At 24.3% G+C, this 19,320-nt stretch overlaps 1 protein-coding gene across 2 annotated transcripts; it reads right to left on the bottom strand.

The window, feature by feature from the left end:
• Positions 1-1,002: 1,002 nt before the first annotated feature.
• On the bottom strand, positions 1,003-18,312 carry LOC117177147 (suppressor APC domain-containing protein 2). Of its 2 annotated transcripts, XM_033367648.1 has the most exons (6): positions 17,544-18,312; positions 12,696-13,388; positions 6,898-7,044; positions 6,529-6,741; positions 1,456-1,598; positions 1,003-1,345 (listed from the first exon to the last, which is right to left on the bottom strand). In XM_033367648.1, the coding sequence occupies exons 1-6, from the start codon at positions 17,691-17,693 to the stop codon at positions 1,339-1,341; spliced, it is 1,353 nt and encodes a 450-aa protein (XP_033223539.1). In that variant the 5' UTR covers positions 17,694-18,312; the 3' UTR covers positions 1,003-1,338. The 2 variants fall into 2 exon arrangements, with proteins under 2 accessions (XP_033223539.1, XP_033223540.1); XM_033367649.1 differs by lacking the exon at positions 1,003-1,345 and having other exon boundaries at positions 1,452-1,598; positions 17,544-17,693.
• Positions 18,313-19,320: the final 1,008 nt, after the last annotated feature.

The following is a 19,320-nucleotide window of genomic DNA, read 5'->3' as shown; positions in this document are numbered from 1 at the left end:
ATTTTTAACCAACAAGATTATATTCATGTTAAAAAAGAACAATTTTTACTTAGAGATGAATCTTTAAAAAAATATTATTTTCCTATTAAAAAAGATTAATTGTAAACCAGATATGAATATTAAAAAAATATTTTTTTAACAAAGAAGTTTTACTTTCAACTAAGCAGTTCAATTTTCTACAAAAAAAAAACGAATTCTCGATAAAAAAATTAATTGTTGAATTTTCAACTAAAAACTAGTAATTTTCAAACATAAAAAATAATTTTCTACTACAAAAGACGAATTTTCAACAAAATATATGAAATTTCAACTATAAAAGATAATTTTTCATTTAAAAATATAACTTTTCAATGCAATATGGATTTTTTTAGTAAAATAATTAATTTTCAACAAAAAGCAGAATTTTTTAACGAAATAGTTCGCCCGGCAATTAAGTCGTTGAATTTTCAACTACTATCATTTAAAGAAAAATTATTGCAGATTCAACAAAATAGTTGAATTTTTTTGAACCAAATATTTTAATTTTCAACGAAAAGATGAATTTTTAACCAACAAGATTATTTTCCTAATAAAAAAGACCAATTGCAAACCAGATGTGAATCTTAAAAAAATTTATTTTTTAACAAAGTTTAACTTTCAACCAAGCAGTTCAGTTTTCTACAAAAAAAAAAAAACTAATTCTCGATAAAAAAATTAATTGTTGAATTTTCAACTAAAAACTAGTAATTTTCAAACATAAAAAATAATTTTCTACTACAAAGGAAGAATTTTCAATCAAATAGTTCAAATTTAAACTAGAAAATTTCAATTTGCTATTAAAAATATAAATTTTATACCAATAATAGAATAGTTAAATTTTTAAAAAGACACGAATCTTCAACCAAAAAAGGTTGCATTTTTAAGCACAAAGGAAGGAATTCAGTTCGCATTTAAGCGAAAAAACGGGATTAAAAAAGTTCTTTTTTGCTTTCCTGTGAGAATTTGATACAAAATTAAACTCAGTTTTTTTAACAATTTTTTTTATTCTCAAAAAAAAAAATACGAAGACAGAAGGGACGAATTAAATATTTATCACAAAAGTGAAAATAGCACCTCCTGGCACAACATTCTCTTCAAACTCTCAAAACATTTGTCATTTATCCAACTAAAATCTCTTTAAAATCTCGCATAACTTTAGACTCAATAAAGTTGCTATAAAATATAGATATAACTTTTACAATAAATTCATAACATATTTTATACACTCGATTATAAAAAAATGTATCCTAATCAATCTTCGTCGGAAGACAAGAGTCTGGTATTCCGTCAAGAATTTTCTCGTCGATACCGCCCTTTCCATTAAATTCTAAAAAAAAAATACTTTGTTCTCATCGAAGTTTTCTGGATTTGCACGAAAAATATAAAATATTCGTAAAAGCTTTGACGCGATCGCTTTCACGAATATTAGTACCTTACATGAATGTTTGATCGTGCTGCTCGTGTATCATTGTTGACCTTCGCGACTGAACCATTCCAGATTGTCTATTGTAAAGTTCTCGCATCAGGTTGTCCTTCTCTTGTTCCAAAAGGGCGATTCGCTGACTCTTTTTGCTCACTTCCTGTACAATTAATTCCACAATAAAAATCATTTTCAGGTTGTGAATCTTATTAGATCCAGGGTGGCCAAACAATTTCATTTTCAACATTTCCTGACTTTTTCCTGACCAGTTTTTCATTTACCGTGACCAATAACAGGGTGGCCGCTGGACCGGGAAATGATAGTGAATTTTTTTTTTATCGGGAATTTTACAAATTTTTAGAAGAAAAATCTGTCCATGTTCGTTTTCAACAGTTTTTAAATGATTAGTTGAATTGTTATGTTTTTCAATTATGATATTATTTAGTTTACAATTCGCAATTCAAAATTTTTTTACATTAAAAATGTTCCATTTAAAATTTTTATTTTTAAGCTTACATTTTTAATTTAAAGAATTTTTAAATGCTTTCTTAAAGACTTGAACAAATAAAAAATAACAGTCTTTGATGTTGAAAATTTTTGATAAAAAACATTTTTATTTAATAAATACATTTTTTAATTTATCTGTTTTTAAGTAATAAACAGTCAACAAAAACGATTTTAAACCAGTTCAAAATTTAAGATTTTTTCGATTTTAACGTTAAAACCTAAACGGGTTCCATTTGAAAATCTTAGTCATTAAACAAATGTGAACGTGTGATTGAAAGTTTATAAACTATTTTCAACTTAAAAATAACTTCATAATAATATATTCTTAATTAAAGGATTTTATTAAATTTAAAATATTGTTTCAGTCTAAAATATTCCATTTTTAAACCATTCAATTTGAAAATTTTAATTAAAAAAAAAAATTATTAAATATTTAGCAATATTTGAATTTTTATTTAAGACAAGTAAAGTGGAACGAAATATTTAAAAGTAAAGAATCTTTAACTGAATTGTTTGACATAGAAAGCCTGAAATCGTTAAAATTTCAAAGTGCCTTTAAACTTCGAACGTTACAATTATAATGGTTGTATTTTTAAAATGCTTAATTTGTAAGTGAAAAGATTTGAGTAATTTTAAGAGATATTTAGGAGTTTTAAAAAGATTAAAAATCATCATGCAAATTTTGAAAGTTTTCTTAAAATCTTCCAGAATATTTTTTGTTTAAATCTTTGAAATTTTTTAAAAATATTTTCTTAAAATAATTTTTCAAAAATGAAATTTTTTTTAACTTTCCTATGAATCTTAAGAAAATGTTTTTATTCTTTTGAAGCCTTTCACAATTCTGGAAAAGAATATAATTTTTTTGTTCAAAATCTGCGAAAATCTACATTTTGTTTTACATTAGGCTATCATTTCATGTTTTACATTAAGTTTGAATCTTTTCAAAACTTCTACATATCTATTAAAATTAATTAAATTTCACCTACAAAAATAATAAATGTTCAATTGTTATTTATAAATCCAAATTGTAAAGAAATTTTCTAAAATTTGCAGGATTTTCCGAAAATTGTAGAAAAAATTCAACTAATTTTGACAGATATATAGAAGTTCTGAAAAAATTTTCAAAACATTTTAGAATTTAAAACAACTTCTAGATTTTTCAAGATTTTGAAGCTTTCCAATGATGTTTAAACTATTTAAAAAGAAAATAATTGAATTTCTAATTTAACAAATGTTCAGATAAAAATTTTGCAATTTTTCAATATTTAATGTTTCTAGCTTAAAATTCCTTAAAATTATATAATTTTGAAAATTTTAAAGTTCAATAATTGATTTTTTAATTTAGAGCATTGAAAATGATAACGTGAATTTATATATTTTTTATATTGAAAAATGTAAGTACCTTTAATTTTATACGCGTACATTATTGAGCACTTGAATACAACATTTTTTAATTAGAAACTTTTAAATTTCAATTGTCAAAGTTCAAAATTTAACAGTTCCACTTTGAGTGCTTTCATTTGCAGCTCAGTTTTTATTGCCGCAAGTGGAAAATTTTTCAGCTTTAGTGATCCATTTTTTTAATTTCATTAACCGTGAAAAATGTTTGCGAACCGGGAAAAATCGGGAATTTATTTCGTCAATTAAAACAGCCACCCTGAATAATATTCAAAGGCCAGAATTTTCAACTTGTACAATTTTTAATGTAGAATCTTTTATAAATGGAATAAAAAATTTTTTATTTTAAAATTTGAATATTTGCAAATTTATTGAATTATTTCAAAGAAAAAAGTTGTCTTTTCCATCACAAACGACGAATTTTCAATTTAAAAAATGAATTTTCAATAAAATACTTGAATTTTCGACCAAAAATATGACTTTTTAACAAAATAGTTAAATTGTCAACAAAACAGTTAAACTTTTGATCAAAAAAGATAATTTTTTCAACAAATTAATTAAACCTTCAACAAAATAGTTGAATTTTTAACAAAAGTTTTGAATTTTCTACCTAAAAGCAATAATTTTTTTTCCAAAAATAATAAAACTTGTTAAATATATAAACATTTATATATATATATATATATAAAATAATAATAATAAATATATTTTTTTAATGAACAGTTTCAATAAAATACAAATAATTTAATTTTTTAGAAGACAGTTGAATTTCCAAAAAAAAGAGACAAGTTTTTACTAATAAAAAAAAACGAATCTTCTCTGCAAATAAGAGAATGTTCATCAAAATAGTTGAATTTTTGACGGAAGATACATTTTTAACAAAATACTTGTATTTTAAAAAAATTATTAAAATGTTAAGCAAAATATATAAATTTTTAGCCAAATGATTGAATTTTCTACTTACGAAAATAATTTTTCAACCAAACAGTTAAATTGAAAAAAATAGGTTATAGAAATACTTATATTTAAAATTAAAAAGTTCAACTATGAAGCAAGAGACGAATTTTCAAAAAAAAAAAAAAAAAAATAGTTTAACTTTTAACCCACTAATTGAATTTTCAACAAACAAAGATGAATTTAAAAAAAATATCAAACCTTAACCTAAAACGGTTGCATTTTTAACCAAATAATTGATTTTTTTTTTAGAAAACAGTTGAATTTCCAATAAAGAAAAGACGATTTTTCAATGCAAAAGAACGAATGTTCTGTAAAAATATAAGAATATTTTACAAAATAGTTGAATTTTTGACGAAGGATACATTTTTAAGCAAATTCCAAGAATTATCAACAAAATAAATTAATTTTTAAAATATTAGTTGAACTTTCAACTAAAAAGGATCAATTTTCAACCAAAAATGGAAATATTAAAATAAACCAAAATTAATTTTTAACAAAATAAAAAGAATTTTCAAAAAAAAAGTCCAATTTTGAGATAGACAAATGTCCAAAATAACTTAATCTTCTACAAAAATGTCGAATTTTTACTAAAATTATCAATCATCAACAACAAAAAAATGAATTTTGTACATAAAAGTTAAACTTTCAACCAAATAGTTTAATTTGTAAACCAAAATTTGAATTTTCAAATAAAAAATTTAGACTTTTTAACAAAATTGTTGAATTTTTAACAAAATAGTCGAATTAAAAAAAAGATTTTAACTAAAAACAACATTTTCGACCAAATAGTTCAATTTTGTATGAAAGAGTTGAATCATCAAAAAAATAATTAATTTTTCAACAAAATATTTTAATTTTTAACCAAACAGTTGAGTTTTTAACAGTAAAACATTAATTTTCTACCAAAAAGATGAATTTTTTACCATAAAAGATGAGTTTTTAGTGAAAAAAATTAATTTACAATAAAAAGAAAACGAATTTTTAAAAAATGGTCAAATTTTCAATCAAACAAATGTATTTTCAAGGGGAATGATTAATTTTCCAACCAAAAAGATGAATTCTCAACAAATAAAGATTTTTCAGGCAAGAAAGAAAATAAAGGTTTGAACGAAAGTTTAATCAAACAGTAAAATTTTCAACAAAGTAATGAAAATGTCTCCATACATAGAAGAATGTTTAACAAAACAGTTTAATTTTAGACTAAAAAAGACACATTGTTAAAAAAAAATACTTAAATTTCCAACCATTTAATTCAATTTTCAACAAAACTGATAAACTTTTACAAAAAAAAAGAAGATATTTCAACAAAAAAATAGTTGTATTTTGAAACAAACAATTTTCAAATCAAAAAATTATTTTATAACTGAATAGTTCAACTATAAAGCAAAAAGGATGAATTATAAACAAAAATGTAACAGTTGATATTTTAACCGAAAAAGATCAAATCTGTCAAAAAATATGAATTTTCAACTAAAAATGATCAATTTTCAACCTAAAATGTAAAAGTTAAAGTTTTAGTGAAAAAAATTAATTTTGAACGACAAAAATCGAATTTTCAAAGAAATAGTTAAATTTGTATTTGATTTTAATTTTAATTTAAGAACAGGAATTGAACCAAAAAATATGAATTTTTAACCAAGAAAGAGATCAGCTTAGTTTTCAACACCAAAATAAAAATTTTGAACTAAACAGTCGAATTTTCCACTAAGAAGAATAAAATAAATTCAAAACTTCAAAAAATTATTCAAATTTTTAACCACAACGATGAATCTTAAACTAAAAGGATGAATTTTTATAAATAAAGATTTTTCAGGAAAAAAAGAAAATTAAGTGTTGAACGAAAGCTCAACAAAACAATCAAGTTTTCAATAAAGTAATTAAAGTTTCAACCAAATAGTTGAATTTTTAACAAAATAATGAAATTTTCTATAAAATATCTCATTTCACAACTAAAATGATGAATCATAGATGAAAAATTAATTTTAAACATACAAGTTCAACTTTCAAAGAAATTTCTACTAAAACCGATGAATTTTTAAGACAAAAAGACGAATTTTCCACCAAGAAATATTGTAGTTGTACTTTCAAAACCAAAAAATAAATTTTCTACCCAAATTTAAAAATAGTTACTTAAAGTGCCTCTTGTGAAAATTCCCTGATCTACTGCCACCCTGGATGAGAAAAAAGTTGAAAATTGGCATTAGTAATCGGGAATTTGAAATGTTTACCTCATTTAATTTATGGTTCTGTTGCTTCAATCTCGAAAACATGTCTTGGTTTTGTTGCGCATTTGACGGAGTGCTTAAAAACGCAAGATTCATGTGAAGAGGAAGCCCGCCTCGTTCCCAGGTACTTATCAGAGCTGCAAGGTGTCGATTCACTTCGAGAACTCGTGCCCTTTGCAATTCCAAACGTTCCTGCTGCGCCTCTGTCCATTGCTCCTGTTTACATTTTACAATCGTTCATTAATTTCTCGAAAATCGCACGCCAGGCATGATTCTTTTCCCAAAAAATCTCAACTTTCGAAAATACTAAATCTAATGATTCGAAGGAAAAGAATTCTACAAAAGGATGATACACAGCATTTTTTTTTATACCACGTGAGAGCCCATTCTTCCAAGGTGCTTAATTTTTTCCTGCGATATCGAAATTTGCTTCAGATACCATTCCCGGGTTCTATCGACAGCCGCAAGGCCCTGGATCAAAACGTCCTTTTCCTGCTCAATTTGTTTCATTCTTTTCATCTGGAAATTTATCGCATTTACATGAAAAAATATTGTAAATCAAGACCTAATCTTTTATTCTATTCTATTTTATTTTCAAAAGATCTCTCTTCGAAACTTATTTCGATTCTCCTGCCGAAAGAAAACTATTTTTTTTTACCAATTTAGAAAACAAAGCATTTTTTCGAAACTTTGCTTAAATTCAAATTTGTTTGTCGTGATTACATAAGGTTTCCTAAAATGTTGCGTAGTCAGAAATCCAAAAAGTGTGCAGTGGAAAATTAAATTTATTTTTTGAGGAACATTGGGAGTTTTCTAACCTAATATTTCTAAATGATTAAAAAATTAACTTCAATGTTTATTTAAACTATCTTTCTTTAGCATATAAATGCTCAAAATTACTATTTATCTTATTTAATGCTCTAAAACAGGGGAATTAAATTCAGGTTAAAAAACCTCAGAAAAACGACATCTTCCAGATTAATAATTTTATCAGGGAATTTTTTCGAGAGCTGCTTATTATTTTTTTCAATTACTATATAAAATTGAACAGCAATGTTTATAATTGGTAAAAGAAAATTGGTTGAAGATTCATTTTTTTTGCTTGAAAATTCAACAATTTGTTTGCAATTTCCTCTGTCTTTTGAACGAAAAATCTTTATTACTTAAAATTTCAACTTATGTTGAAAAATCGTATTTTTTGGTTGAATTGAACTGTTTTTCATTAAAAATTATAATTTTATTTTGGCTAAAATATCATTAAAATAATTTAAAAAAATTAAAATACCATTTAACGTTCAGAATTCATCTTTTCTGGACTGAAAATTTAAATATTTGTTTAAAAGTTACACTTTTATTTGAAATTAATTTTTTTAGTTGAAGATTCATAATTTCAATTAAAATTCATCTCTTTGGTTAAAAAATAAGCTATTTTGTTGAAAATTCATTTTTTTAGCTAAAAAAAATTTTTTTTAACTAAAAATTTAACTATTTAATTTTTGGTTGAAAATGTATCTCTTTTAGTTAAAAATTCGTTACTTTTTTTGATAGAAATTAATCTTCTTGGTTGAAATTTCGTCATTTTAGTTGGAAATTCAATTATTCTAGTCAAAGCTTCATAATTTCATGTTGAAGATTATTTTTTTTGGTTTACAATTCAACTATTCCAGTTGAAGATTCATTATTTTAGTTGATAATTAATCACTTTGGTTGAAAATTTATGTTTTTTTAAATAGAAAATTAATTTTTTAAAGTGACAGTTTCAATATTCTATTTTTTTATTAAAAATTGATTTTTTAGTTCAAAATTCAACTTTTTGGTTGAAAATTGACATTATTAAGTTGAAAATTCAACTATTTGGCTCAGAATTTATTTTATTTAAAAAAATCTCCTTTTTGGTAGAAAATTCAAGTTTTCCAGTTAAATATTAATCGAAAATTCATATTTTTTGTTAAAAATAATGCAACTTGATTTAAATTGAATTTAATATAGTAACCACATTAAGTATACGATACAATAAACATTTGTTTGATTTATAATTCAAGTTCATGGAAATTAGATGTAAATTTAAGAAATGATTATTTATGTTTTTATTATTATTTAGTAAATTTAATACAAGAATGCATGCTTTAATGCACTATTTTAAAAATATAATCTAAAAGAAATTATGATCTCGCGAAACAAAGATTTTTTTTGGAAAATGATCTTGTTGTTCTTTGTAATTAATAATTGCAGCCCGGTGTGTTGCATTTTACAAGCGAAAAAAACCGGATATAGGGAAAATTGGTCTTTTTTGGTTAAACTCAACTTTTTTTGTTATAAAATTAAAATCCTTTTTGGTCGAGATATCAAATATCACATTTTTCATTAGAAATTCATCATTTTTGGTTTCAAATTCAATTACTTAGTTGGAAGCGAAACTACTTTGTTAAAAATTCGTGTATTTGGTTGATGATCCATAATTTTAGTTGACAAACCTTTCTTTGTATTCAAAATTTAATTATTTTGCTGAAAAATATGTTTTTTAGTTCAAAATTAATGGTTTAAACTAAAAATTTAACTCGTGTGTGTTTGGATCAACATTTTTATTCCTAAATTGAAAATTAAAATTGTTGGTTTAAAATTCCTGTATTTTATTGAAAATTCGAATTTGTGGGAGAATATTTTTGTGTCTTGGTGACTAATTCCTTTTTTTGTTAAAAATTTCTTTAAAAATTGAAATATTTAGTTTATAATTTATGTAATTTGTTAAAAATTCGTATATTTTGGTAGAAAATTCATCTTATTGGTTGCAAATTGATGTTTTTGGTTAAGAAATAGTTTTTCCTTATTTAGAATTAAGTTTTATAACTGAGAATGTGACTGTTCTATTTTTTCTCAAAATTGATCTTTTTTATAGAAATTTAATTTTCTTGGTTGAAAATGATCCTATTTCGTTTAAAGTTTTACTTTGATTTTATTGAAAATTTATCTGTTTCATGTAAAAATTCAAATATTTGTTGAGAATCCGTCTTTTGTTGAAAATTTGTTCCTTTTGTCTGAAAATTTATGCATTTTACTTTTGGTAGAAAATGTATCGTTTTACTTGAAAATTTATGTATTTGGTTCAAATTTAAAATTTAAGATTTATCGTTTAAGTTGAAAACTCACTTTAAATATTCCATTTTTGTGGAAAATTCATCTTTTTGATAGAAATGTAATCTTTTTCGATAAAAAATGTTGTGTTTTGTAGAAAATTTCATTATTCTATTTTTTTAAATGAATTCATTGCTTCGATTGAAAAGAAAATATTTAGTTAAAAATTCGTTTTTTGTTTTTAATAGAAAATTCATCTTTTAGGTTGAGAATTTCACTATTTTGTCAAAAATTCATATTTTTTGTTGAAAATCCACCACTGCGATAAAAGTTAATTTTTTTAGACAAAAATCTTAAAAACTATTCTACTATTGCAAACTGAACTAATCTAGTTTCGGTTTGTAAACTTATCTTTTTTATTAAAAAATTGATATACTTGATTGAAACTGTATATTTCTTGGTAGAAAATTTATCTTTAAGGTTTAAAATTGAATTATTTTGATGAGAATTAATTTTTTTGGTTCAAAATTATTCTCGTATTTTAGTTTAAAATATTTTTTTTATGAAGAAAAACTGTTTTGTTGAAAATTAGTTTTTGGTTTGTTTTTGAAAAATTATTTTACTAAGTGAAAATTAAAGTATTTTATTTTTGGTAGAAAATTAATCTTTTTATCATCTTTTCTTCATTTTCTACCAAAAATAAAATATTTAATTTTCAGTTAGTAAAATAAATTTTCAAACAAAAAAAAATCATTTTCAACCAAAAAAATTAAATCTCAACAAACTAATTCAATTTTAAACCTTAAAGATAAATTTTCTACCAAGAAATATACAGTTTCAATCAAATATATCAATTTTTTAATAAAAAAGATAAATTTACAAACCAAAACTAGATTAGTCAAGTTTGCAACAGGAGAATAGTTTTCAGCAAAATGAATTGATTTTTAACTGAAAGGAAACGAATTTTCAGCCAAAGAAAATAATTTTTATCACAGTGATGGATTTTCAACCAAAAATATAAATTTTTGAATAAATAGTGGAATTATCAACCCAAAAGATGAATTTTTTATTTAATAGAAAAACAAATGAATTTTTAAATAAATTTTTTTTCCAACCAGAGCAATGAATTCTTTAAAATCGAATATTTAAAGTGAAATTTCATCTTAAATGATACATCTTCAACTCAAAAAAATTGAATTTTTAACCAGATAGGTTTACTTTAAAAATATGTTTAAAAAATATTTTAAAATTCACTTGACATATTCGATTTTAAAGAATTCATTGCTCTGGTTAGAAAAAAAATATTTCGTTGAAAATTCAGTTTTTTTGATTAAATAAAAAATTCATCTTTTGGGTTGAGAATTCCACTATTTATTCAAAAATTTATATTTTTGTTTGAAAATCCATCACTGTGATAAAAATTGATTTCTTTGGCTGAAAATTCGTTTCTTCTAAGTGGAAAATTAATTTTTTGTAACTGAAGATGTAAATGTTCCATTTTTGCTTGAAAATTTATATTTTTAGTTGAAAATTTATATATTTCATTGAAACTGTATATTTTTTGGTGGCAAATTCATCTTTTGTGTTTAAAATTGAATTATTTTGTTGAGAATTCATTTTTTTAAATTATTTTAAATAAAAATGTAATTCTTCTATTTTTGGTTAAAAAGTAATTTTTCATGAAAAAAAACAACCATTTTGATGGAAATTCGGGTTTTTTGTTGTTGGTTGAATATTAATTTTTCTAACATTTCAACTATTCTAATTTTAGATGAAAAAATTGTAATAAAAATTGTATTAGATGAAAATTCATGTATTTAGTTGAAAATTAGTTTTTTGGTAGAAAATTAATATTTTGGGTTGAAAATTAAACTAAATATTTTGTTAAAAATGCATATTTTTAGTTAAAGATTTATCATTTTAATTCAAAGTTTATTTCTGAGGTTTAAAATTTATTTTCTTAAATTGAAAACGCAACAAAAAAGTGTCGACAATTTTAGTTGAAAATTTATCTGTTTTAGGTAAAAATTGAACTATTTGTTGAAAATCCGTCTTTTGTTAAAATTCGTTTCTTTTGTCTGAAAATTTATTTAACTAACTGAAAATTAAAGCATTTTATTTTTTGGAGAAAATTTATCGTTTTACTTGAAAATTCATGTATTTGGTTAAAAATTTAATTTTTTTATTTGAAGATTTATCATTAAAGATGAAAATTCCCTTTGAATATTCCATTTTAAAGAATTCATTGCTCTGGTTGGAAAAAATATTTCGTTAAAAATCCAATTGTTTTTTTATTAAATAAAAAATTCATCCTTTGGGTTGAGAATTCCACTATTTATTCAAAAATTTATATTTTTAGTTGAAAATCCATCACTGTGATAAAGATTAATTTCTTTAGCTGAAAATTCGTTTCTTCTTAGTCGAAAATTAATTTTTTGTAACTGAAGATGTAACTATTCCATTTTTGCTTGAAAATTTATATTTTTAGTTGAAAATTAATTTATTTTGCAGCAAATTGAATTATTCTAGTTTTGGCTAGTAAATTTATGTTTTTTAGTTGAAAATTTATATATTTCATTAAAACTGTATATTCCTTGGTAGCAAATTCATCTTTTGGGTTTAAAATTGAATTATTTTGTTGAGAATTCATTTTTTAAGATTATTTTAACTAAAAATTTAATTATTCTATTTTTGGTTAAAAAGTCATTTTCTTATGAAAAAAAAAATTATGTTGATGAAAATTCGGATTTCTTGTTATTGGTTGAACATTAACTTTTCCAAACATTTCAACTATTCTAATTTTGGTTGAAAATTGATCTTTATTAGATGAAAATTCATGTATTTAGTTGAAAATTCGTTAAATAATGTAATTATTATCAATAAAGATAGAAAATACGATTTTTTAAATCCTAATTTAAAATGATTATTAAATTTTCAAAGCACATAAAGTTCGAGCATATTTTCATGCTCTTTAGAACACTAATCTGGCGAAAACCGTAGTCACTTTTCAGAGCCTTAACTTAAAGAACTCTGAAATTTTTCCAGATGCAAAAAAAGGAAATTGATTCTCCTTCTAAACTAAAAAAAAAATACTTTACCATATTGTAATCAATACCATTCTGCAACGTGTGTCGCCTCGGTTCTCTGCGACGACCGAGTGACTTTTTCGCCTGGAGATCAACCTGACTATTCTGCAATTCCACTACATTCCCGTCGCCCAAATGTCGAGCTGGTCTTAAAACCGTTCTGGAATCGGTACGATACTTATTAGGCACCTGTCGCTTATCCAAAGCCTTATCATCGCCCATTAAAAGTCCCATTTGCCAATTCTGGAGAACTGTACGAATCTCCGATTTGTCGAAATTTCTCTCCGGATTTAAGGTCCTTCCGTCGACAATGGCACTGGGACGAGAAGGTTTCGGTGGGCCATAGGCTTTTGGCATTTTGGGCTCAAGATAATTCTTTGGGTCTACATTTTCTAGTTGTGGATTTCCCTCCTTTCGCCCTGGCAATAATTGTGGCATGCTGAGCGTGCGCTGTTGAGAAATGACATTGTTGGGTCTTATAGCTGCTGTATTTGGGGAGGTCCAGGCGGCTTTTGTCTGTTCCTCGGTGGCGAGAGTTGGAGCAGAAGGTGGCCTCTTGGGTTGGGAATCCTGGTTCTTCGCATCGTTTTCGACCCGAATGTGCAAGAGACAAATTTTTAAACCGGCACAGAATCTCTCGAAAGATAGCATTCCATTGGCTGGAGTTACTTTTTTCAAACTCTCGAGAACACCTTTTGGTAGACCCTGAATATAATTGAATTAAGGTCATTTTTATGTTCAAGGGTAACGTTAATGTTAATCCTTCACAGGCTTTCTATTTTGGTTATACCAAAAGATGCTAGCCAACAAACAAACAAAATAGAATATTTCCATATTTTAAGTACTAAGATCTAATTCATTTGAATTCTTTTGAATATAATTTCAATTTTTTGGAAGTTTGGGAAATGACCGGGAATTTTCTGAGACCGGGAAAAACCGGGAAATGGCAGTGAATTTATTCCTTGACCGGGAATTTTACGAATTTTCAAAAAGAAAAATGTGCCCAAGTTTGATTTCAACAGTTTTATAAATAATCAAAGTATTAAAAACTGAACAATAATTGATTTGACAAAACGATTCTAAATTAGTTCAAAATTTGAGAATTTCCAGATTGTAACTGTTTGAATTCGAAAGTCTTAAACGAATTGAGATTAATATAATATCATTTATTCCGATATATCTTTATATTATTTTTTATATTAAATTGAATAAATAAATTTATTAATATATTATTTTTATTCGTTTTTTAGCCATTAAAAATGTCATTCTTAATTTAAGACGAGGAAATTTAACACAAATATATGTAAAAGTAAACAATTTGAAACTGAATTATTTTACATAGAAAGCTTTGAATCTGTATAATTTCGAAGAGCTTTTTAACTTTTAACGTTACGATTTGACTTGTTCTGTTTATAAAATGTTTAATTTCTAAGTGAAATTGTTAAATTTTGACATATAAATAGCAATTGAATACGTATTATTTACAAACAAAATTTGAGTAATTTCAAGAGATATTTCGTAGTTTTGAAAAGATTTAAAATTAATTAAAAACTTGAAATGTCTTCAAGTAGTTGAAAAGAAGTGTGTTAACATTTTTGATTAGAACTTCTAAAATAATTTTAAAATGAACCGAATTTTTCCTATAACTTTTGGAAAATCCTGCAAATTAAAAAAAAATGTTTATCCTGTTGAAGCCTTTCACAATTCTTAAAAAGTTTTTGAATTTTTTAGTTCAAATCTGCAAAAATCTGCATTTTGTTTTAAATTCGGCTGTGGGTGTTTGAACCAAAATTTCAGTACGAATAGCCCAATTTTTTCGGGTCCCAAACTTCGTGTAAATGATTTGATATCATTTCAAGTTATAAATTTAATTTTGATTTTTTTTTTAATTTGCAGGATTTTCTAAAAGTTGTAGGAAAAATTCAATTCATTTAAAAATATATTTAAACGTTTCGAAAAAATTTCAAATATGATTTTAAATCTGGAGAAATATAAAACCACTTCTAGATTTCTCAATGTTTTGAAATCAATTTTATAAGTTTTTTAACGATGCTGAAACTATTTAAAATGAAAAAATTTAACTTCTAATTTAAAAACTTTTTAATTTAAACAAAATTTATTTTTAGTTTTTTAATTTGTCTAGCTTAAAATTACTTAAAAAATATAATTTTGAAAAATTTTAAAATTCATTGCATTCTTTAATTTACAGTATTGAAAATGTTAACGTGGATTTATATTATTGGAATTTAATATGAATATTTGAACTCTATAATTTAGAAAAGTTCTAAATTTTGCAGTTTATCTGCATTTCATTACAAAAATTTCAATTGAAAAGTGTGAGTACCTTCCATTTCATACGTGTAAATTTAATTTGTTGTTTATTGTTTATTGATTTAAATGGAAAAATATTTAGAATAGAGTTCAATTTTTTAAATTTCATTGACCGTGAAAGATGTTTGCGAACCAGAAAAAACCCGTGAATTTTTTTCTTTGATTAAAACGGCCACTCTGAATACTTCAAATTTTGCTAACCCTGCGACCTAAGTTTCTTTCTTTTGGTAACAAAAACTGATGTCATAAATTTGTATCTGACACAATTTGAAAATTAAACTATAAAATTAATGCTAATACAAAATTGGTATATATATTTTTTAATTGATATCGTAAATTCAAAATTATTATATAATATTTTCTTACAATATGTAGATATTCAAACTTTCGCATTTTGGTTCAAAAATACTAATATCCAACGAAAAATAAAAAATAACCGTTTTCCGATGAAAAAACGCAAACATACCCTACTACTGTTCATATATTATAAATGTTCTTTAAAATAAAAAGGATTTTTATTAAAAATAGCAATCTTAGATGAAAAAAATAAGACAAAGTAATACAAAATTGTTTACAATTATAAATCTTTCGTTAAACCTAATATTTTTTGTATAACAAGGAGATACATCTTAGTTAGGATTTTTCATTGAATCACATAAATTCCCTACTGAGTCCTTTGTATGATCATTAATTTGCAAATAATTATTTGCCAATGGCTACGCATTTTCTATTTATTAATTAAAGCCTCATATAATATTATGAAAATATTATATATTCAACACATGTTTTTAATAGAGAATTCGCGTTTTTTTTTAGTTTTCAATAGTTCAAAATGGAATTTTCATTTAACATAAAATTTAATTTTCAAAAGTAAAATTTTCAACTGTTGATAATTGACGAAAATTGAAAGTAAAATTTACAACAGTTAAAAATGTAATTAAAAATTTTCTTTCATTTTAAATTTGTATCATTTTTCAGCTGCTGAAAATTCAACTGTCAGTTTTATTTTATTTCCAAAATAGTTCAAAGATACTAAATCTTGTTCAAATTATAATAATTTTTGTTAAAAAATACCCTAGCTGAAATTTTTGAAATTCTCGTATTGTTTTGAAATCTTTATAAATGTTTTATGAAATCTCTGAAACTTTTGTGAAATCTTTTGACATCTCCTAAAAAATTTTGAAGTTATTTAAAATCTTTGAAATGTTTTGAAATCTTAAAAATCTATTGAAAGTTTTAAAATTGTTTGAAATCTTTGAAAGGTTTGGAAATCTTATAAATGTTTTAATATACCCTTTTTAAAATCTTTCAACTCTTGTAAGTTTTAAAAGCTTTGTTTAAATGTTCGAAATCTTCGTGAAACGTTCCAAATCTTTGGGGAATTTTCGTGAAAACTTTTTAATCTAGTGTACACGCCTTTTTTGAATGTTTGAAATCCTTGAAATCTTTGTGAAATATTTTGAAATGTTTATAAAATCTTTCTTGAATCTTTGTTTGGAAAACCATTTCTATTCGTTGAAGTTATTGAATTATTTGAAATATTTTGAAATCCTCTAAAATGTTTTAAAACCGCTTGAAACCGTTTCAAATTTTTGAAACCTGGTACTCTTTTTGAAATCTTTGAAATCCTTTAAATCTTTAAAGTTTTAAATTTTTGTGAAATTGCTGTGAAATCTATGGCCATGGCTTATTCTAATTCTGAAACTGAATTAACATCCAAATTTTAAACTAATAATTTTTATAATTTCCAAGCTGAACACCTGAACAAAAAGTGCCTTGAAATATCTTTATTTATTCTGTAATAAACAACAGATAAATTATATCTTGAGGAATACAAAAATTTTCAGCAGCAAGATTTTTTCTAAACGAGATGTTTTTTTCATAATGGGCTAAAAGATTTAAATTACTCTTCGCATTTCGATAAAATTACTGTTTTAAAAGAGAAAAAAACAATAATTAAAATTTAAGGTTTTCATGTAAAAATTAAGGAGATTTCCAGGTTTTCAAGGTTTAAAAAAAATCAAGGAGAGTTCCAGGTTTTCAAGGTATTCAAGGTCACTAGACACACTGGAAATTGTTTCTATCAAAGTTCTGGGCAACTTTGCTCCATTGATTATTATTATTATTATTATTGAATATATTATTTAGATAACCTTAAATTTCTCATAAACCTGAAAGCGCCATGCGCTTTTTAATAATTTGATTATGCCTGAAATCGCAGTTACCTCTATTCTTTAAAAAGAAGCAATACGAATTTACTTAAATTCCTGAGAACTCCAAAATTAAAAAAAAAAGCCTCATACTATAATCAAAACAAAAACAGAGCTTCGACAGTACTAGTATTGCCTCCAATACACTTAGTAAATTTTTCTACTTCGCGTTAAGTATAGTTCTACACATTTTTGAACTTAGAAACAATTGAACTTAGTTTTACTAAAAGAATACTCTTGATATGAAATCTTTTGTATTAATACAACGCGTTAGTAAATCTAAAAGTTAAAAATTTCAGTATATTATTAAAATGATTACCTGGGTACCATCGTCCTGCCACCGTCCTTCAATATCCGAGAACTTCACAAAGCCGGTTCTTTGATCATCCATGATATCAAAAAGCGTTCGCATCGCAGAAATGAAATGTTTTGGCAAATCATCAGAACTCGAGGTTTGTATTCGTGCCATCTTTGACTTCAAATTGCAGAATCCGTTAAATCACACTATACTTCATTCTCCAATGTGCAATAATGCATCAAATTTTTTTTTATTCTTGATAGAAAATAGCAAATTCACTCTATATAATCCACCCTCCAACTCTCGTGGTTTTTATGAACGAATTGATTGCGTTTTTTAGAGGAATTATCGCACGATAAACCTGTTTGCAAATCAAAAGTTGACATTTCTTCGTATGATCATGTATACTTCAAACACGAATGAACTTTTGTTGAGAACATTATTAGTGTTACTCATCTACAAATAAAAGATCAGCTGTTTTCGCCTCTAAATATTCGTGGCATGACATAGCTATTACACTGGTCTTCCAAAGTTCCAAGATGCACAACATCATACGTCACGGGTAAATATTAACTTTCTAAACCATATTTTTTGTGAATCGCTTGAATCTCATTTAGTTTTTCTTCCGAAGTGTCTTTAACCTGCTCTTTTATTTGAATAATTTTAATAACAGAAACTAAATTCTTATTATTTTTCTCATCCATAAGTTTACCTACTTATTAATTCAAATAACTTGAATAAAAAAATAATCTAGCTAATAAGTACACTTTCACACTTGTCAGTCAGCCTTGTCAACTCAATGACATCATTTTCAAGACTCATCAAACTTCGTTTACATGAGAAAACGTTTATTTTACCATTCACCAGAGGGCGCGATCTGTTCGTGTCCGAGTTCTGCGAAAATTCAAATTTAATAAATGAAAAATGCTTCTTTTATACAAAATATTAATCAAAGTTTATAGTTCATTTATAAATTAAATTAAAAGATTAAGTCATTCGGTTTGAAGAGAAAAATGTAATATTTTAATTACTTGTCACTTTCTCTTGCGCAGGTCTGAATTTTACATACGTAACATTGTCGTTTACGGAAAAAAAATCAAAGTACGTGACTACGTGTTTTGATTACATTATCTATTTTTTTTTTACCAAATAGTAGGATTTTCAACTAATGAAGATAAAATTTGAAACGAAAATGAAAAAGTTGAATTCTTAAACAAAAATGAAATACTTCAATTTCTAACGAAAATGATGAGTTTTCATATTTAAATTTCTAATTAAAAAAGGTAAATTTTCTACTAAAAGAAAACGAATTTTCAACAAAATTTTTTAATTTTCAACAACAATGAATTTAACCAAAAAGGGAATAGTGAAAATTTTAGATAAAAAAATTAAATTTTCAACAATTTAGTTCAACTTGTAGCAAAATAAGTGATTTTTTAACTTAAAAAAAAAAAACGATTTTCAACGAAAAATGGAATATATAAGTTTTTGTCAAATACCTTATTTTCAAGTGAAAAGAGATTAATTTTCAACGAAAAATTTAATATTTGATATTCCTATCTGAAAAGATTTTAATATTAAATAAAATAAGTTGAATTTATACAAATATGCCGAATTTTAAATCAAATACTTAATTTTGAAGTTAATAATTATTTCTAAACAAAATTTTGTAATAAAGTAGTTCAATTTTTATCGAAAGAAATGAATTTTACAAGTAAAAAGAATATATTTTCAACCAAAAAATGGGATGTAATTAAAGCATTGTAAGGTTAAAAAGATAAACTTACAACTAAAAATG

Source organism: Belonocnema kinseyi, chromosome 7 (assembly GCF_010883055.1).
Source record: "Belonocnema kinseyi isolate 2016_QV_RU_SX_M_011 chromosome 7, B_treatae_v1, whole genome shotgun sequence".
NCBI lineage: Eukaryota > Metazoa > Arthropoda > Insecta > Hymenoptera > Cynipidae > Belonocnema > Belonocnema kinseyi.
The sequence above is the reverse complement of the archived record's forward strand: the minus strand, read 5'-3'. Positions and strand labels throughout refer to the sequence as shown.

Bases quoted from the DNA above. Each gene is read 5' to 3' on its own strand.
- LOC117177147 (XM_033367648.1), bottom strand. From the start codon at position 17,693: ATGGCACGAATACAAACCTCGAGTTCTGATGATTTGCCAAAACATTTC. The intron at 6,742-6,897 runs GTATAAAAAAAA...AAATGTAAACAG, and splicing joins GAAGAATGGGCTCTCACGTG to GAGCAATGGACAGAGGCGCA. The intron at 1,599-6,528 runs GTAAACATTTCA...TTAATTGTACAG, and splicing joins AGAACCATAAATTAAATGAG to GAAGTGAGCAAAAAGAGTCA.